This window comes from Galleria mellonella, unplaced genomic scaffold (assembly GCF_026898425.1).
Source record: "Galleria mellonella isolate WM207_F2 unplaced genomic scaffold, CSIRO_AGI_GalMel_v1 utg223, whole genome shotgun sequence".
Lineage (NCBI taxonomy): Eukaryota > Metazoa > Arthropoda > Insecta > Lepidoptera > Pyralidae > Galleria > Galleria mellonella.
In genome coordinates this window covers 3,165,285-3,188,132 of record NW_026442042.1, presented here as the reverse complement: position 1 = coordinate 3,188,132, position 22,848 = coordinate 3,165,285, and the positions used below count along the sequence as shown (strand labels likewise).

Sequence of the window (22,848 nt, the reverse complement as noted above, 5' to 3'; positions counted from 1 at the left end):
CCAGTAATACAACAAACATGTCAGCACTCAGAATGTCGTAATAAACAACTAAAGATAAGTCATAAGGTTAGGGAATAGAGTACAATACACAATGCTATAGTAGATATACTCGTACAAGAACATTCTGTTAAAAAAAATACTGAGACCAAACACGCCGAATGATAATGAAATATTTCTTAAATACAAGTATTGTTTACAATTAATAGTACCCCAATCACGCACACATGGATAAAAATGTTGACCTGTTTTTGAAAAAATATTCGTATAGAAACACTCTCTCTATGTAATCTAAGACTTACACAAAAAACGTTCGCATTTAAAACCTCATATTTTGAAGTCGCTTCTAGCTGTTAATTGTCCACTACTGAACATGGGAGTTTTGCCAATAATTAGTTACTACGCTTGACAGACATCATCAACCATTAAGTTTCCATAATCGCTTCTTACGACACTCACGAAAAAGGAAAGAAGTGACCTATTCTACGCTAAAACTACATAGCAACTGAAGTCATCACTGAAGTGATGAATTAACTTTAAACCAACCGCCAATAAATAATAACGAGAAATCTGACTAAAGCAATTAAGATATATTCAAGTACTGCCACCGAAAATCTATTTCAAGTACTTAATTCTTTTTATTTTATGCAATTTAAAACGGTGAACAAGATGATGGAAATTAGTAACACGAACAGTACCGTGGACATAACAGAGTATACTCAGTCGCCCATGACACCCATCATGTGTTAACATTCCTAAGGACTTAGGTGTCATGCTTACAGAAGCATAACACCTTAGTCTTCAGGAAAATAATTACAATTAATTATAATTAATTGATTATAGATAATTACAGAGTACAAACCCTGTAATTTCACTGCCATATTCCACTCTTCAAACCGAAACATAGTCATACAAATATAGCTGCTTAACGGCAAAAACACGAATGGCACAGTGTTTTGAACTTAAAAATACAACAGTGAGATTACGGAGGCTGACATCATAGTCCTTAGGAAAGATTGCAATCCATTGCATGAGGAGTACCATGGATATAACAGGGTATCCTATAATAACCATGGTACTATTCATGTATATATATGACGGTTACCGTTTTCCATTAGATGAACCGTCCGCTTGTTTACCTATTCTAGGTATCTTAAAAAAGTAGAATTTGCATAGTTGCTAGCAATTTTTTTCATCATTGATAGCCACATGAAGACGGTTGGATAGTAAGTTTATTTTTTGTATTGGGAAAGGAGAAGGTTAGGACTCTCCGAATCAACATATCAAAGTGACGCAGACGAAATCGTAGGTAAAAACTAGTATTTAATAAATAATAAAACCACATTATCTATTTTACTACTCCATTTCCATAAATTGACATATAGAGCACCCAAATTCATTATTTAGACGTTGGGTGAGGTCTTATAAATTTTCTAACTCATTAATTCAACCTTGCGGCTGGATTCTAACGTGTAGGGTCGCGATAACCATCTTACCCAAGTCCCAACGGTCAGCAGGCACCGACAGTAACCGCCGCACGAAACGGGCAAAAACTTTGTTCAAATTTGGGGCGGGTGCTTCTCGAATGGACAGTTATACTAGTTTTGACTTTCTAAAATGTACGAAGTAACCGATTATAGGTAGATAGCTACTCTTTATTGTTTCCTTTTTTTTTTAATTTTATTTATTCATAAACAATCATTTGTATTCGAATATCATAGTAGGTACAATAAAATTCATACAGTAAATGATATATAAATTAAATTAAGCACAAAATAAAAAATAACAGTCACTTAAAGTCATCTCTTAACACACACAACATATATATTTAAATTTACTATAATAAGAATTCGTCAATTGAGTATAGACATCTTGCTAGCAGTAATGACTTCAATTTTGCCCTAAAGATATTTAAATAATTCAGTGACTTTAATTCTTTAGGCAGCTTATTAAATAACACCACTGCTTGGTTTCGTGGACAATGTTGTATTATGTTAAATTACAATTAGTTTAGATTACAATAGTAAACTTATTATAAATACAAAAAATTATAAGAAAATAATACGTATATGTTATGTATTTATAACTGTTTAGAGTTGTCATTGAATTATTAAATTTTGGTGTATTCCGATAAATAATGCGTTGATATGTAATACCATAAAAATGTTAAACATATATAATTAAAAATTGTGTCCCACAAAATTATGATAAAACCAGTTACTTTACTCTAAAAATTAAATTACTAAACCGATTATAGGTTCAATCTTTCAGACAAAATAGAAATTTCCAAATCGGTTTAGAGATGACGGAGTTATGAAGTAACATAAAAAATAAACACAAGCAAATTGAGAACCTCCTTTCTTTGAAGTCGGTTGAAAATAAAATAGATATAACCGCATTAAATAATTTTAACGGACTAAGAAACAGACGGAGGTCGCACCTATAAAGTTTCCTCTTTTACCTTTTTAATACGGATCTCTAAAAAAACCCGATCAGATGCGAATTGAACTCACACGACGAGGAATACTTAAATAAATTTATATGACAAAATTACTTTTATTTCATTTCTAATACGAAATAGATACCTATTATATTATAAAAACTTAATTTTTTAATTCGTATTTTTTTTTTTATTTTCCATTATCATAAGTAGTTTTTGATAATTTCTCAAAAGGGCTAGTTTTTTTTATTTCATTTTAACATTGTTATATTTTCCATGTACCTAATAGTCAATAAAACTTTATAAACTGTATATATTTTTGAATATTCGCTTCAGAAACTTCGGAGATAAAGCAGAGAATGTTTTTTTCGCACATTTTCGACCATTACTAAAAAACTACGCGACATAAAAATAAATAAAAATAAATTTTAAAAGGTACAAATGAAGCCTTACCAGAACTAAGTTGGTTCATCTTAAAATTTTGAGTATCCGTTTTGGATCACCTAGCAAAAAAAATATTTTGCAATTATTTTTATTTGCAATAAATATGTGCGAATCAATAATAAGTAAATGTATTCCAAATTTTAAATCAATGGCTACGGACAGATGATCAAAGTCGCACCATAAGGTAACTTTATAGTACGGAACCCTGAAAAAGTATGTATTGAAATAAGTTTTAAAGGTTGTATTAAAATACAAACTTGACCTACCGATATAATATAACCAAAAAACAATAACAGTAAAGGCAAGAGAATCGTTTAAACTGTGATGCACTGTCAGTTTACAGGGGTCACATACTCGTAATCCTGCACAGAAATAAAAAAATACTAGGTTTATCTCGATATTTCGACCAGTAGGCCTACCATGAAATGATTTCCGAAATTTCGGGGACGAACGAAACAGAAATTTGATGTTAAAATTACATAATATATGCCGTTTAAACATATTAAAAATGTTAAAATGTCTTTCCTCTGGAGTATTAGGATAGGATTTATGATGAACGAAATGTTAAGCTCCATTTACTGAGTTGATTTCGATACGAACAAGAACACGAAATTGAGTCCGAAAATTTGGAATTTCATTTCATGGTAGACCACCTGGTTACACCTGGCGTGGTCACGCGTAGACTAATGTTATTGTTGTGTTAAACTTAACTATCAATATATAAAATACATATAAAATTTAACAATAAATTACTTTTTCAATATTATAAATTAGATGTACCTAATCAAAATTTAATATACCAATATTAAAAGCATTCTTTAGTTGATTGTTCTTAGCAAAAAATGTCCGAAGTTGCGTCCGTGCGTTAATAATAGTACAGCGTTGATCGATTCTTATCCCATCTAACCTATATCTTTCTCATAATATCCCTTCGATCCTTTTAAAATTATCTTCTGCATTATCATAATTTATTCAAAGTTTAACAACAAATTCAGTCATCTGATTAATCATCACGGAGTCAGAACACCGAAGTTCTAAAAATGAAATTTACGCAACTATTCTTTACCAGCTGTATTCCGCGGCTCCGCCCGCGTGAATCAGTACATAAAGTATTGCATGTGCTAAATTTAATATAACCTACCTATATAGGTTTAACATACGTGAATTACATCGCCTAGTTTCGAGAGTTAATTTAGTTTTCTAGTTAGTTTTCTTTCTCTATCTAATTAGGTACACGTATATTAAACCGGTAATTATTATATTAAAATACAATGCGTGCTTACGAGTTTTAACAATGAACTTCTTGCTCGTAGTTCTCATCTGAAATCGCATTCCAATTGGGCAGTTGAATCATAAAATATACCCAACTATTAAAAATGCTTATAATTAAGTTTAATCGTATAAAAATTATTCTTATTCTAATATCGAAAGCAACAGCATAAGAAAATAAATCAGGAAAAAATACGCGCTGCGGTCGGGTCTTTTTCCTATGCTTTTCTAAATTTTTTCAAGACGATTTACCACAAACAGCGATCTGGGCTCTTCATACTACCTCGTTGTTACAATCGCCATCTCCTATAGGCAGTCGTGGTTCCAAGATAATTTTTACAAGATTTTTTTTATACATAGTTGAATATCTAAGTCACTGTCATTATGTTAAGAGAGAATTGTAGGTATTAGAGTAGGTATGTGACCATTATTCTTCAAAAACTAAATCAAAACATACATCGGAAAACGACAACAAATACCGAATATTTTTTTAAACAGTAAGTAGTGTATCTCAGAATTTTTTTTATGATAATGGAATGGTAACCTCACCCGCGCTATCGGCATACATCGGCGGGGCACCAGTGAAGCCCATCGTGACGAATTCAACAAGAATTGTTCACGATGATTTCCAGGGGAAACCACGTGGAGGTCGACATAATAGGGCATGTTGCTAGCAATGGGGCTGTCAAACTCCATTACCAACAATCCCTTTCCCCCCACATCTCAGAATTATATACACACATAACAGATACAAGTTCCGCGTACTTTGAAATTTAATCATACTATTTTATATCTTTCGTTATATTTAAGGGATTAAAATCGGGAATATGACTACAATACCATACCATATCAATCGTTAACTGTTCACTGCTTAACATAGGCTTCCACTTATGGTGGGTTTTGCTAGTAATTGCCACACTTGGCTGGCCGGTGGTTACAAACCCGCATTTAGTTTTTGGTGATATTTTAAGAGGAACGCTGCTGCCTGATGTTGATTTCTTTAATCACCTCTTACGATACCCACAAGAAAAGAAGGAGTAGGCAACTCCTTCTCTCTCTCTCCTTCTCCTTCTATGTCGGGAATATGCCATACGACGAATAGGACTTCAATATAGAACTATTTTATTAATTCTAAAAGTTCTTACGGCAGCTCTTACGCCGGATTTTTTTCAAGTTTTGCATGTCTTGTACTGATCTATTATAATAATCCTATATTTATAAACTCATATAAGGCATTCAAAATATAAAATGGACTTGTAAGATAAATATAATACGGTATATTACCTATCTCTAGCACTGATCTATTCTAGTTATAATATAATTTATGTGTGATGAATTATCTAAGGCATTCAAATATTAAAACCCACTTATAATAGTTCGTAAAATCATTATAAAACAAAACATTACCACAATAAATCAGAAGGTCGCCAGATGTCTCGTAAAACAACAACCCCTCGGTCATTATTTAAGAAGACGAAAAGCAGAGACATTGTTCTGTACGTTCGTTTATAAAAGTCACGTTCACTACCGAGAGGACACGCTTCTTTCGAAATTATTACGTGATTTCTGTATATTCTTATAGCACAATAATGCTTGTTGCTTTATAGCAATAACTAGTTATTACCCGCGACTTCGTGTAACCGTGAATTAACAGAGTACAGAGGAATAACACCTGAGCCCTCAGGAATGGCAACGCATAGGGGGTTCATGAACGAAACAGTATACTCTGTTATGTCTATGGCACTGCTCATGTCTATAGACGACGATTACCACTTTCCATCAGGTGCGTCGTCAGCTTGTTTGCCATTCTAAGTTGTATAAAAAAACGGAATATGTTTACTGAATGGGATAAAAAAATGGTAAAGCCTCCCAATTGGGAGGCCTATGATCAGTAATGGACAGATAATGGCTGTATCATCGTCATCATAATCATCATGTTTTATAATAAACTGCATCCGCACGAAGATAGGATGTGTGTGTGTGTTAGGTGTGTATTGTGTGTTGATAGGATCGATAGTTAAAAAAATCTAAGATAATAAGTGCCAAATAATTCCGTGTTTTCACCGACTTCCAAATTGAAATTCTAAATTCAAGTGCGTTTGTTTTATCTTTGTTAGATACCTCATACCTACTCCGTCAGTTGTAAACCGATTTGGAAAATGCTTTATTTATCTGAAAGGACATACTTATAGATATATGGAAATATAAAAATATTATTTTGCCACAATCTTACATTTACATGCAGCGTTACATCGCGTGATTAAAGCGTAGACTGCAATAATAAAGGTATAAATAGGTAGTGATCACGCAACCTTCATATAGTTAGGTAATCGTGAATTGTACATCGGTTCTGTTTCATTTAATCTGTTCGTGAAGTGCATCAAAAAAGTGTTTCTTCGAGTTTAATGATCTTGAGTAATGCAAAATACTACAGATATTACCCATATAAGAATATTTATATATTTTGATTACAATATCTATATATTGACCCAATAACGAATATGTTAATTATCTATTATACGAAATATGAAGTGGTAATAGGCTGAGGGGCTACCATGAAATATTTTCCGAAATTTCGGGGACGAACGAAACAGAAATTTGATGTTAAAATTACATAATAATAATAATAATAATAGTTTTTATTTCTGACTTTTTGGTCCATTAAATATTTATTAGTAACAATATTCTTAAAAACTAATAATACATGCCATTTAAAATTATTAAAAATGTTAAAATATCGTTTCTCTGGACTATTACGATAGGATTTATGATGAACGAAATGTTAAGCGCCATTTACTGGGTCGATTTCAATACGAACAAAAACACGAAATTGAGCCCAAAAATTCGGAATTTCATTTCATGGTAGACCACCAGGTCACATGACTCGAATAACCGACAACTAATGAAGAAGAAAGGTTCTTGTGTGGCAAATGGAGTGCAGGACACCTCAACTAGATGGATATTTTTGATGAGTGAAAATGGTATGGTAACCCCGCCTGTGCTAACGGGATACGCTGGCGGAGCACCAGTGAGGGGTGATAGATGAGAATGAAAACAGTTAGCCCATCATGATGAATTCATCAGGAATTAACCATGATAGTTGCCAGGGGGACCGCGAGGAGGTCGACCTGGTTGGGTGTATTGCTAGCAATGGGATTCTCAGTCTCCATCACTAACAATTCCTTTCCCCCCAAACCGAAGCGTATAATCTACCACTATGTCTGGCGTGTATGGACTATGAGAAAGCCTTGGATTCGGCCGAGACGTGGACGGTACTACGGGTACAGTTCCTGCAGTGGTGCCAGATTGACTATAAGTAGATTCTACCTATAGGTAGAGTTCACCTACAGTCAATCGATATAAATATATCATAGTGTATCGATGATGATGACATATTTCTCAATTGAACGCAATGGAAATCTAAATAAAATCCAAAAACATGAACGGCAATACATTATATTAATACCAATGATGTTGTATCAAATGGAGTTAAAGCGGTCGCCGTAGCCGAAATAGGTCTTTTCAACCGACTTTAAAAAGAACAAGGTTCTCAATTCGGTTGTTTTTTTTTATGTTTGATAGATACCTCATAACTCCGTCAGTTTTAACCGAATTTGAAAAATTCTTTTTTAACTAAAAGGATAGGTATACTTACAGTTTTGACCCATAGAAATTTTATCAACATCGGTTCGATAGATAGAAAGATCTTCTTTATTGTTTCCTTCAAAACATTAGGTACACTAGTAAACTTATTATAGATTTTTTTATACAACTTAGAATGGCAAACAAGCTGACGGCCCACCTGATGGAAAGTAGTAACCGTCGCCTATAGACATGAGCAGTACCATGAACATAACAGAGTATACTGTTTCGCTCATGATATTCATGATATACGCCCTGCGTTGCCTTTCCTAAGGACTCAAATGTTATTCCTCTGTACCCTGTAAATTCACGCCATATCCCACCTTTCAAACCGAAACACAGCTATGCAAACAAACAATTACAAGAATTAATCACGTAGTTAGTTTATAAATGAAAATAACTGGTTTTGTCACAATTTAAATCGGTTTTTGAGTGTGGGATACTATCTTTAGATAGACAGATAAATGCTCTTTATTGTTTCCTCCAAAAGACTACAAAAGCAAACTTATTATAAATATAAACAATTACAAGAAATAATAACAATAAGAAAACAATGGGCAACTATATCGCTAAATCGATCGCGATCTCTTCCAGGCAACCTTTGGATGGAGAGGAGTAATTTAATTATTTACTTATTTTATAGGTGAAATGGAGTGGTAGCCCCGCCCGCGCTACCAGTGTACAATAGCGGGAGCAATAGTGAGTGATAATAGGTGAGGATGAAAGCAGGTCGGTCGGCCCATCTGGAAAAATTCAACAGGAATTAACCACAACGGTTTCCGGGGAGAATCGCGTGGAAGTCGCTTTGATAGGATATATTGCAAGCAATGGGACTTTTAGATCGTCATTAGTAACAACCCTCTTCGTCCTATCGTAATCGGTCGCGACCCTCATGTAGGTATACAACTTAAAGCTTGGTTCTATGAATTATCCCCTAAAGTAGGCAACTGATAGCTGGCTGGAAGATTATTTACGCCTTTGCTAGATAGCTACGCATTCACATCAAAATCTGTCAATTCCCTTTATTAAAAATTGCTTTCCGTCTATTTTTTTTTACCGTTCGTTTGGCGCCGAAAACTGCGTTTCGGCGAATATGCCGAACTGTTAACACTAGACTCCGAGAAGCGATCTAATAATTTGCCTGAAGATGCCTCGTTTAGAGGTGAAACACGTATTGCAAAACGTGCGCGAACAAAATGGCAGTCGGAGATTGATGGCTAGTATGAAAGATTGTGGAACTTCTGTTTGTAATAGTGGTGGTCAATCTTCGAGTGTTAGCAGTCATACACATACTAACGGTAGCGGAATTAAACAAAATAATTCTTCCGGACTTCCACAGAATAACGTTTAGTTCATTAAAACATTCTATTACCGTTCATTAAAAAAAAGCCTTATTGGTTGAACGGAGAAGGGTTTGTTAGTAATAGTGGATAGCAACCCCATTGCTAATATCTAGTCGACTCTATCAAATCGACTTTAGATAGAGATAGAAAGCATTGTGGCTGATTACTGTTGAATTCGTCATGATAGGCCAACTGACCTGCTTTCATCCTCACCTATCATCTCTCAATCTCCCCATCTGTATATACCGATAACGCAGTTGTGAATTCGATTCTATTTTTAAACCTTTAAAAGATTTTTTTTTTATTTTCGCTCCAGCCATTATTAAATAGGTGCATATATCTAGAGCATCAAGACTCCGATACACTAATATCAAGTATTTATTTATCGCTATCGCTAAGAACTCTCTTAGTAACAATACCCATCAAACTCCTCACAAAATTGTATGTGTGAAGTCGTTTTAATCGTAATATCGTCATCGTAGCTCATACATCAAACGTGACAGTTCAGAAAATAAAACGCCGCCGCTCTATCTGGCGGACGTGTCGAGTCGACGCAAGCTGTATCTATTTATCGCTGCGTATCTCTCCCTACAACAATACGAACAAAATAAATAAATGTACACCGTCGCGCCCGGATCCGGCGACCCTTCTCTCCGCACGTAATCCAAAATGTCCGTTTATTTTTCTATGTGAGACCGCGCCGCGTAAAAAACAACGCAACGCTGGGATCGAACGAGTCGGCTTGCTAGAAAGGGACGGGAACACTCGGCGCCCGGTTCTCGGCGGGCGGGGCGCCTCGACGCACGTTTTAATTGGCCACTAGCACACAGCGCCCGCCGCCTGCCCTCGCCGACCAATCGCAGTCTGTAGCACTTTACCCTTCCCGCACCCCGCGAAGCCCAAAATACCGACCTTTCACGAATGTCGACCCGATTCGATACGACCAAAAATGCCTTAGTTACTTCACGCGCGCTCTGTTGACTAGTCGCTTTCGCTGCTCGTTTCCAGAAAAATACAAATCTGTGGTTTCTGTGTAAAATAATAAACTGGTCTGGTTTTATGTGGTGCTTTGCATAATAATTTTGGATACTAACACCGTCTGCTCAAAATCAGGTAACTACATCAATTACCTCATAGATTAGTCCTGTAACTATCAAAATGTCAATACTATAAATAGATTTCAATTATCATTGATAAACGTGGAGTAAACATAATATTATAGCACCGGATGATCGAACGTAAAAGCGGTGTCCTCGTAATCAACGTAGGCCAGTCGGTGTGGCAACGTCGCGCGTAAATAATAGGGTAGGCGCTCGGTCTTTCTCTCGCAGCTGGCGCAAAACGGCAACGTCGCACCTCGCCGACGATCGTGCCTCCACCGCGGCGCGCCGCTGTGGGGAATCGCCCGCCACCGAGTTGAGCGAGACGCATTCACTACCGTACCAACACATTATACCTACGAAACTGGCATTATTTTTATATTACTTTTTTTATACACTATTGGGATATTGCTCAATTCATCAGTAGTTTAGTTTTACTGTAAGGATTTATTCATTACTTATTCTGTTCCTTCGTTTATTATATACTTTGAATACTTATATATTACAGATTAAGTAAATAAGTTATGTAATTATCATTAAGATTTTATTACACCTTAGTTATCTATAAAACTAATATATCTCTTAATTATCAGATTCTTAAACTGAAACACGAAGAAGTATGATGAAAATATAACTTGTTTACAGATATCGAGCGGGTGTTTGTATACGCGTGGCGCTCTCTATCGGCATTCGGCGAAGTGTGTGTAGCGCGGGAAGTGCGGGGGCCGCGGGGCGAGTTTTTCGTCCCCCTACTTCAGTTTGTCTCTGACGCGCATTAAGTAGGACGTGTTGCTATTCGCCGCTTGTGAAGGATCGTTCACGCGGTAACTTTGAACTGTGACAGTGCTCAAAAAGTGATATCGTAATAAAGAATGTGTGTTGGATTGCGGTGCCCTACAAATTGGATGCAGTGATCGGATCACAGTAACTGGATTGCAGTGTTTTTTATTTGGATTTTGCATTTTTCTCACCGGCCAAACTGGGGATGCATAAGATGGAACTCGGCGACAGCGTGTACGCCGCCGAGCGTATAATGAAGAAAAGAATTAGAAAGGTGAGCTTTTTATTTTACTTGCACAAAACAAAATGGTTACTAACCTTGCGAAACTTGCATGCACACGAGATCACATATCAGCGGATTGCGGATTTTTGTTTGTTGCGCTTCATTGTGAACTGCTTGTGTGGCAATAAACGATCGCTTGTTTCTGCTCACGCCGAATTTCAAAACACGCTTTATAAAATAATATGCATTGCTCAACGTTTGTAGTTTAGATTTTTCGTATTAATCCGCGCATTGTGGTCCTGGCAGCTGGTGACTAGGGTTTCTGGATCCTTTTCACGCGAGCTCTTTGCTTATTATTATGAGGGGGCCCCTCACATGGTCTTATGTTAAGATACCAAGGGTCGCAATGAGAAAGTGAATTCATACATTATGAATGGGCCCCTTCTTGAGATTACATTAAGATTGACAGTAAACAAGTTTGGCACTGAAGGCATGTGAGGGGCAACCTTGCGCTATTATTGCATGAAGTTTTTCGATGTTAAGGCTCGTTCCTGTTACTAACTTGGGTCGCTTTTTGACACGTAAAATAACAATACCAGCGCAGTCTTGGTCTGGTTTAAGCTGTAAGTGCACGTTTTTTTACACCTAATCATAAAGTGAGACTCTTTGAACGTTTTATTATTTAAAATTTTTATATATGAAAGCTCTATTATACAAATTGTAAACGAACAAAGAGCCTCTGATCATAAAATCGTTATTTGCAAAGGTAAGTGACTAACTCGACAATGGAGGCAGCGACGAGGTAAGTTACACTGCATCTTTAATTCGACATTGACATTATAATATTAATTGTTATAAATCAATTGGCATTATAGTATTAAATGTTATAAATTAAAACTTTACACGAGATACTTGTTTGTATTCATCAGACAAATGTAAATTTTTATTACAGAGAGCAATGATCAGATTTTTATAAACTAGTTAGTAATAGTAATAAAAGTAAAGTTACCTACTCGTATCCAACTCGAAATGAGTTTGAGGGTGCACCCACAATTTTAAGTAACTGAAACATTTTCAAGTATAAAAACAAAGTAAAACCTAATTATTTGTGTGTATTGTTTTGTCTTCGGGTGTAAACAATATAAATAACATTTATGAAATGTTATCAAACATGTCTTTCATTATCAGCATAAAAACTCCAATCCATAACTCCCACTCCTACATCGGATCCTTTACAGTACAAGCTGTTACACTTTGGAACTCCCTCCCAAATAATACCAGAATGGCGCAGACCATTCATTCCTTCAATACGCAAACAAAATAATTTTACAGTACACTTGATAGTCGATTTATTTTTGTATCTATATTCAGTTACTTATAGCTATTAATAATATAGTTTATTATATATCATATTATTTTTGCACCATATATGTTATGCTTAATATACAAACCCTACAGATACTTTCTCCTTTCGAGTTCTCAAGGTTGACTGGAAGAAATCTTTCAAGGGATAAGTCCTCCTGTGTACATTTTTGTTATAACCATATCTATGTCAAAAGTGAATTTAATAATAATAATAATAATAATAAACTAAACAAAAGATGACACTATATAGTATTTATAATTATATACAAAAGACCTGCTACGTAGAATCTATTATTTCAGACAACCTGGCATAAAGAATGGATAAGTACAGAGAGAAAGGTAGATGGCGCAAATCAGACACAGTAAATGCATAAAAAATCAGACAAAATGCAAAAAATCTAAATATAAAAATAAGATTACATAACCTAAATAAACATACATATATAATAAAAATAATAATACATAAACATACATATATAATATAAATAATAATACATAAACATAAATATATTATCAAGATAAATCACACATAGTAAACGTCAAAGCAAATTAGAGAGATCGGTAATGAGATATTACCTGCCTCTTGAACGATGCAAGAGATTGCGCTGATCTAATAGAAAGAGGTAAGGAGTTCCAAAAACGGATAGTATAGTGAAAGAATAGGAATAGAATGCAGAAGAATGAATAGGAGTTACTAAACGAATCCGCTGCGCAATGTAATTTGAGAATCGACATGAAACTCAAAGCACGTTTTGAGGTAATCGGGAGTTGAAGGATGAAAAAGAATAGTATAAAGAAGAGATATTTAATGCGAATTGGAAGCCACTTGAGTTGATTGCGGAAATCAGAAATGTGGTCATATTTGCGAAGATTAAATATAAACCGTATACATATGTTCTGAAGTCGCTCAAGTTTATTTAATTGATCTTCTGTAAGATTTACAAAATTAAAATAAATAAACAACTGACACTATATAGTATTTTAATTATATGACCTGCTACGTAGAATCTATTATTTCGGACTAGATGGCTTTCAAAGATAGCATAAGTTTCATAAAAAAGATTGAACTTTGGTATTACCCAAAATGCAAACTTCTAAAAACATTACTTTGGGTAAAATGTTTAGATTATTATATTTGACTAGCTGTATCCGGCGGCTTTGCCTGCGATTTTAAAGTAATTTAATAGCATATTCTTGCATCCCTTTCTCGATGTATGGGCTATCAAATGCAGAAATATTTTCTTTAAATCCAACTAATAATTTGGAAGAGAAAATGATAATTGGTAATGGGATTTAACAGCTCTATCACGTTGACCTCCATGTGGTTCCCCCCTCGAATTACACAAGAATCAAATATCATGGTTAGTTCTTGTATAATTCCCCACATTGGGCTAACTAGCCTGCTTTTGTTCTGACCTGTCATCTCTATCTGGTGCTCTGTCAGCGTATACCGATAGCACACACGATGTGACCATCCCATTACCACCCATAGGGAACTGGCTGTACCAGAAATTACTACGTTCAAAGAATGCGTTTCTCTTCCGCTTTATTAAATATGTATATAGAAGTATAGATGTAGAAGGGGGAAAGGAATTGTTAGTCATTAGATCTAATAGCCCTATTGCTAGCAATACATCCTCGCAGATCGAATTCATCATGGTGCGCCAACTGACCTGCATTCATTCTCACCTATCATCTTCCACTGCTGTCCTGCCGGTATAAACCAATAGCGTTGACGGAGTTACCATTCCATTTTCATCCATTAAAAAATGTATAGATGTGTATATTTACCGTAGATATGTTGTGTTTGTGTGTATTAGGATAAAAATAGGCATCCTATGTATCTGCAATACTTATGGTATATCTGCTCAGTGAATTTTATTTAAATACGTTCAGCTATTTGTGTGATTAAATAAAAGAATAATATCTTTACAATCTTTCAAGTGTCAAATATCCTACATATTTATTGGATATTGTATTAGCATTTCATATGAAAAGTAACAATGTTATTGTTGTTATTTTTCAAATAAATTCCAATAGATCGATATTGAAATTAAAGCGATTGGCACTGTCAATGTTATTTCAATTGGTATCACCGTAATATAAAGTATTTATCTACGTATAGTAACTCTCTCTCTCTCTCTCTCTCTCTCTCTCTCTCTCTCTCTCTCTCTCTCTCTCTCTCTGTCTGTCTGTCTTCCAAATACCTCGATCTTTTTGTTTGCTCCTCTACCAAAAGTTAGTCCAACTCGCTTCCTTCGAATTGCAATACTAGCAACATAATGTTTCCACAATTCATATTACAAACCATTCCCAAATCTAACCTAATTCCTAATTGTTGTTTCTTGAATGCAGTACAAAATTGTCATTGGCAATAGATTACATTGATATTAGTAATAGATTAAAGAGTAAAATTTGAGATGTTTGTATGAGACGAGTTTTTTTTTTTTTTATTGGATGTAAATGGAATAGTAACCCCGCCTGCGCTAATGGGATACGCTGGCGGGGCACCAGTCAAGGGTGATAGATGAGGATGAAAACAGGCCAGTTAGCCCATCATGATGAATTCATCAGGAATTAATCATGATAGTTTCCAGGGGGAACCGCGAGGAGGTCGACCTGGTTGGGTATATTACTAGCAATGGGATTCTCAGTCTCCATTACTAACAATCCCTTTTCCCCCCTGTATGAGACGAGTTATCACAATAGACGTATGTAAGAACAGAGAAATTTTATACTTGGCTTTAAATCTCTTAAACTTGTAATAATAAGGAGCTAGTTATATAAATTCAGCATCAACAGCCATCTCTCAAGGAATGTTCTTAAGAAATGATTAGGTAGCTCCAATTTTGTCTATCTTTTCTAGACGATAATTGATTATAATCAATCTATTTGATAAGAAATGACGATGCTAACTTATTTATCATGATTTACAATACTAGATAATAAACTATACTACTACTAGATATGTACTACTCAAGTGAGGGTATCGCCATTTACTATCAAAAGTTTCTAGGTTTACTTCGTTACATACCAAGACATATAACGTGAAAAGAAAATGAATAGCCCCTTTTAACAAAGGATTGTTATGTTTGGTGGCTTCTATGGAAGTATTGTTATTGACTTTACTTTTTAGTACACGTCCTAGGATTATTAACGCTCTCATTACAAATCTTAACCATTCCATCTTCTCCCTAGATAGATGAACTTAGAGAAATACATTGTAATAAATAAAAACATTACGCCTGTTTCTCATATATAGCGTAAATAAAAATTATATGACTCTAAAATACTGGTGTTATTCAAACAGACCTTTGCTTCTACTATGTTTGGTTCGTAACAACTTGTTCTTTTTCAATTGAAGAAACTCCTTAACTAAAATCGTTATTAACTAAAAAAAAGAAACAAATTAACTAAAAAAGTTTTTAAATTAATTAAAATCAAATAAATCTTATCTGCTATACAACGTGTTTTATAAAACCTGTACAGTTATGACATAAGCACATAACTAGCTGGTTAGTTACTGTATGTTATCTAGCTAAACAAACTCGTCTATGCATAGTCAGTTTTTTTATTTTTTGTATCTAAAGAGTTCTATAACAATTGAATTCCCATTACTTACAAACAAGAATTTTTAATCTTTATCGGTCTGAGGATGAGGATTGTTAGTAAAAGATCTAACATGTTCTCCCCCCCCCCCTAAAAATCATTGTAGTTAATACATGTGAAATCGTCACTGTAGACCAACAGGCTGACTTGATCTTCACCTATCATAATTCACTAGTAAATGTCCTGTTAGGAGCCTGTTAACCCTTCTTTGCATAATGGTGGAAATTTCCATCATAATTCAACAAACATAAACAAAATAAACATCATTGAACTCCCAAAAATTATATAAAAGAACAATTTCACTTTAAGTTGATCGTATCTGGATACCTTTTTAATGTCCATTGCAGAAAAAAAAACCATAGCTGTCAAATTTATTTTTTTAACCATTTTTTCTTTAATTTTGAACATGAAATATATCACCTTGATTTATTTCACCAATAAAAAAATCATGCAAAGAAGGGTTAAGTCGTTATTAGAAATCAGCGTATACTGATAGAGCACTCAGAGTTATCATTTCATTTCATCCTATTTCGAAAAAAGAAAAATATGCATAATATTTGTATCTAACTAATGAACAGGTTGGATCTAATAATCCATTCAATAGTTACATAAGTAATAATATAATAACTACATTCGGAATTTATTAGATTGTAATGTAGTAGTTAGGTACATAGAGAACTTGGCCTGCTGCCAAACCTGTAAAGTTCCATTTCAACTTGCCTACAAATCGTTGTAACTGTAAAGTACTAGAATAATATTAGGTACCTACGTATTTATAAAAGTTTAAATTACATCCTCTATTGCTTTGTCATCATAATTATCATCATCGTCTTCCTATCCTTATCCTACTTTAGCACTAGATAAATAAATAATACATGGGTACATAGACCTCTCTGACCTTCTACTGCAAATGATTTAAATTTCACCTGTGTTTATATACTTAGATTACTATCTAGATTGACTTACGACGTCATAAGTCAATCTGATTACGTCTGTGAAATTATTTTATTTATACTTATAATACACAGTAATAATACGTAAAGAAATATGACAATGGGAAGCAAATGTACAAAGGCAAGTTTAATTCTGCAAGAATTCTCTTCCAGCAAACCCAAAATGGAAAAAAGCAGCAATGTTGCCAGATAGAGCGGTATATAATACTGTAATCTACAGCAAAACTACATAGACAAACCTAAGTTTATAAGTATATAGCCAGTTATATTTAATTGTATATACCTCATATACATAAACATGTACACGTACATATAAATATGTTCGTAAGGGCATAAGATACTCTGTGAGTCCATTCTTAAAAAAAAGTTCAACCAAATTGAGAACTTTTTTGTTTTAAAGTCCGTGAAATATTTAGGGATAATAGGTAAGAGTCTATCTCTCATGGATAGGCATAAGAAGGGACTTTTACAATCTGCTAGATTTTACTTGGACCGTAAAGAAGCCACTATAGTTCATAGAGCAGTGATAAAGGATTTTGAAGAGACTTCGTCAAACGACAGGATACACCAATTACTTATGATACTTGAATATGTGAATCTCCTTAATAATCAAGTATACTTGTAATAATATTTGTTTCTAATAGGTATTTCAAGTATGAAACTATGACATTTTCTTTCTGTAGTTTCTTCATTAACTATATTGAATAGAATTTTAAATAATTTCCATTGATTTGTTCTTATCTATGTGTATTCGATTTCTAGTTCAGTGGATAATATACTCATGAATTGCTTTATTTATTGTCTTCGTCGAGTCTCAGTCGGGCTGATGTAAATTACAGCGTAACGTAGCCCAAGTTTCCAATGGTTTACCACTAGCGCCGTGTCAAATTTAGGAAACTGCTTAATGACAGTAAAAAAAAAAAGATCTAAAAGTTATTTTATACCTTGTGAATTAATTCAATAGAGACCATTTTTGTCTACAGTCGGCTTACCTTGTTATCTTGTGGCGTAGCCCAACATAAAAGTTATTTCTACAGGCAAGCCACTTTACTCTTTATTTGTTCATGCATTAGAGCACATATTCGTATTTGTGACACTGTAGTTGTAGTAAACTCCTACAAAGCGCTGTAGCCCTGGTATCTCGGCGTAAACGCGCCAGTATTCGGCTTCGAACGAGCAGTTGTCGAGTACGCATGCTCCCCGCCACGTCCATCAGCCAATCAGCGTTGAGTGTAGTAGAGATGGGCTATAATGTCTCAACAGCAGGTTTAAATGAATATAAGTTGGCTGATCTTACAATAATATTTAAAAATATATTTATACAAAATAGCTATACCCGAACTATAGATATTAGCTATTTCATAATTTTATATCTGACAACCACATTAATTTTAGTATTCTTTTTGCATTGTCCTTTGACTTGACAGCAAATGTACGACATAGTTCGCGACTTGTTGTTTAGATGGCGCTTTTTATCATTTCTATAAAATTATCTAAAATTTAAAATATTATAATGTTATAGGTAATTATACTGATTATTTCTAAGAAATGTGATCGTTAATTTTACTACACGTTGTATACGAATTAAAGCATTATATAAGAAACCTATTTAATATCAACTTTACAGACGTAGCTAAGTATTTAGTAGTGTTTTCGCAATATACAGGTAAAGGTAAGCAGATAAACATTATTATATAAAGAGACTTTTACTACCACTATCTTGTGAGTTTCTGTCATAAAACAGCGAAAGACACACCCCAACAGAGAAGACTTGTTGTATTTTAGTTGGAAAAGTATAAAAACCTGTCCAAACACCCATGTAGGAAATAAAACATCTTAGATCTTAGGAATAGCAATGCATTAAAAGTAACATAGACATTATTGCATTATATGAGGTAATCCAAGTCTAAGGAAAGATTACCACCTTCCAACAGATGAACTAAGACTTGAAATGACAATAGGTAGTACCTACCTATAAAATACACTTTAGATATTATTTGCCTATTGTAAAATTCTATAATGAATGTTTAATTGAGGCGTGAAATACCTTGTAACGGTTTTCCATAATCTCTAAAAAAAAAAACATAAAAAAACAAACCGTTATCGCGGGGTCACGATGAGGAGCTGATAATTCGAAACGAACATTCTAAAAGTGTGCACTCGGAAGCGACACAAAGAGACCAAATTTTCTATAAATAATCGCCTGACAATGCTGCGCCGTAATTTTATCCATCCCTGTATCGGAATGGATAAAAAAAAAGCAAACGAGGAACAAAGAAATTGGTTGAGTAGTCTCGTTTCTATAGTTTTTTTTTTTTTTTATTTATATTTTCACTTTAACATTTTGGTATAATTAACTAGTAGTTTAAATTTATTAAAGGTTATTTTGAAAAGTTAACCATAATTTACACCCTTTTTTTAGTAAGTATCTAATATTTTAGCTTCACATGAACGAATTTGTACAATTCGTTTGATGTTAACTATATCCGTATTTTTTTTTTAATTTTTGATTTTTTTATACGAAAATAAATATAATTTTTACTATTGGATTATAAAAGTTATACTTTTAATGTAACAGATATCAGAAATTTTAACAAATTTCTGATAAAAAAATTATTATTGCATACACACAACAGCTTTTTGGGAAAATATGAATGTACATGGATGCCACATGCCATTCTAGTAATGTGTGGAGTTTAATTAATGAACTTAAAAATTATGCTCTCTCTTCTTTATTCTCTCACTTTCTCTATCTCTCACACACATACATACAAAAATAAATTTCTGTGTACATAATATTATTTCCATAGTTTCACTAAGTAAGGAAATTCTCTTTATTGATTGAATAAGAACGAGAAGAAAAATAATACATATGCGAAATCAAAAATAATAAAAATGTATTCACAAAGAGATTCCAAGGACGTCGCTGTCAAAAACATGCCTTTATAATAACTACGAGCTTATGTACTCCGGCTGTAGGTAGCGTGCCACCCCTCAAATATAAAAACTTTCCTATGTGAAGGGTCCCCTATATTTAGAAAGCATACTTAATCGCATACGCGTTCGCTCCGAATATTAAAGTGGTGAATGGGGAAACGTCATATGGGAGCCTCGCACAATTAAAGCCGAGGCTGCATTGTCTGGCGTGCACACTTGGGTAACGACGCGTTCCGTTACAACACACACGCAACTCTTTATCGACAGTAGTCACACCGCTGAGAATAAACGATTAGATTACACCGCGAACCTCCAATGCAAAATAAGTCGTAAAGTCGACATGTTAAAGTCGTTTTACGACCAATTTAATATCAATAAAAATGTTCGAAACTCGACACCTTTATCACGCCGCCGTTCTAAAGATTTTAGTGTTTTCAATTTTTTGTAAAATTAAAGCTAAACCGTTACAAGGAGACTGCTAACTATAGAGACAAGTTGACGCTGTGACGATGTCATTATAATAATGCGCCTGTTGCCTCGCCGGCGGTCGTTATGCCCCACGCATTATTATGTAAATGAAAAACGAAATGGAAAGTCGGTGGATTTTTTGTGACTCTTATCTGATAGAGATAAGGTCGGTAATTAGTGAAGGATATTGAGGGAGACAGCCGCGGCGCCACGCCGCAGGTGAGATGTTCCCACGTGATGCCTGCATTACTATGTAATTGTTTAACTGTAAATAATTATGAGTCGTTAAAAGTACATAACAATTAATAGAAGTATTATCAGCATTTGTTTTATGACCTGAATAAAATCAATTTCTTTTAATTTATTATAACCAACTCATAATTCCTACCCATTCTTCCTCTTTCTACTCCAAATCCTTTTCCGTGCAAGCAGTTCGTTTGTGGAACTCACTCCCTACCCCTATACGGTGCGCTCAATCGTTGCCCATTTTTAAAAACTTAGTTAAAGCCCACTACCTATCCTTATAATCACTTAGTCCTACGTATTTCCAGTTTTATGTGTTTTATGTGTATTAATATGGTATATTTGTATGTATTTATGCGTATATATGTATATGTATGTATATATATTTATATGTGTATGTATATGTATGTGTATATATATGTATATGTTTGGTTGTATGTGTTTATTTATGTATGTATATGTATATGACGATGCTGTCACAAATATTATTTTTTACAAATCTATCTTTTTTAACGCGCCACCTTATGCTTTAATCCTTTCTACCCAAAGGTTGTCTGGAAGAGATTGCTTAGCAATAAGACCGCCTTTTGTACTACACTATACGTATTGAAAATTGTTTTAACAAATCATGTTATGTTGGTGCAATAAAGTGTTAAATAAATAAATAAATAAATAAATATAAATTTTACTAAATGTTTATTAAATCTGTCATTGTGGCAGATCAGATAAGGTAGAGGTTACTTGTTCCGTATAAGATCGAGTGCTAAAGGTCTGTATCTATACTTACTTATCAACTTCTTTTGCTTCATCTAATTTTATTGTCTCAAGCAAATATACGCAACTGGGCACTTCTCCCCCAAATATTTCTATTCAAGATAGGTCAGCCTAGATAGATAGGTACTCCAGTATTCCAATATATAGCACCGGAAAGGTGTAGAGTCATTTCACTTTGGTATTTTTATCCGTTTCGTTATCCTCTAGCCCAACATTACAGATCATAACAAACTTATTGCTAGTCATTTTTTATTACATAAAAAGTATGTTAAGTTGTAAGTGTAAAATTATTACAAGTTTATAGCAAACAAGACAAAGAAGTCTATCAGGCCATCAGCTTGTTTGTACTTCATAATAACTCGTAACTAGTAAAAAAAGTCATATCTATTTCAATATTTTCACAAATTTGGTGTAGAGACAACATCCAAGTCCTTAGGTATAACACATGATTTCGTAATGTCTTCATCTCTGGAGATGATTACTACCACCTTTTAGTACGTGCCGTCATTTTGTTTACGATTACAACTCGAATAAAAAAAATATGTCAAAGAATTCTTCTTTGACATAAGTTTTTTCTTTCAACACTAATTAATCTTTATTAATGGCATTCTCCTCGAACAGTAAATAGGTGAGACCTATTGTCATAGTCAAACTTGTCTCATATTTAGACACTAAATGCTAATCCATTATTCTAATGCGTTTAAATAAATATTACTGCAACCAGAGTGCTATGTTTGTACATTGTTTAGTACGGAATGACAATGGAATGTAATCAGGCTGTTATGAAGGGTCGACAAGGGTCGGCCGGCTGAACTGGCGTCTCCCCCGTACCTTGGTTCCGTGCCACTCTGCCGGGGGGTGGTGTCCCTAGTAATTGAGTTATTGCACGCGTATTTATATCGGGATTAGGATAAGTACCTCGTTTGTGCAATGTGTACTTTTTCTTTTGATCTACAAGATTTCTAAAAACACTGTACTTAATATTAACTCAGTATATTAGCTAACACCAATTGCGGATTATAGAGAAAAATAGCGAACTGTAGCTAGAATGGGATATATTTTTCTGTATTTTGTCGTTGGTAAATATATAAGGTAGTTTTGTTTTTCGTGATGTCAAATCACATCTATTACAGAACAAATTATTAATACCTATTTCAGAATATGTGTTTACAGCTAATAATTAATCCTATAGTCTGTAATTAATTACCTTTTATTAGCAGTTTCGTCTGAGTACTGAGAATTAACCTAAAATCCTGTGTGT

General features: G+C 34.1%; 1 protein-coding gene across 2 annotated transcripts in view; it reads left to right on the top strand.

The window, feature by feature from the left end:
* The first annotated feature begins 10,108 nt into the window (after positions 1-10,108).
* The window catches only part of LOC113517479 (polycomb group protein Pc), a 33,524-nt gene continuing 20,784 nt past the window's right edge, over positions 10,109-22,848 (top strand). The window contains exons 1-2 of one of the 2 annotated variants that reach the window (XM_026902153.3): positions 10,109-10,248; positions 10,881-11,289. In XM_026902153.3, coding sequence (XP_026757954.1) covers positions 11,221-11,289 — 69 coding nt within the window. In that variant the 5' untranslated portion in view covers positions 10,109-10,248; positions 10,881-11,220. Of the gene's footprint in view, positions 10,249-10,476; positions 10,675-10,880; positions 11,290-22,848 lie in introns of those variants that run through there. The other variant, XM_052894640.1, reaches the window with a different exon arrangement.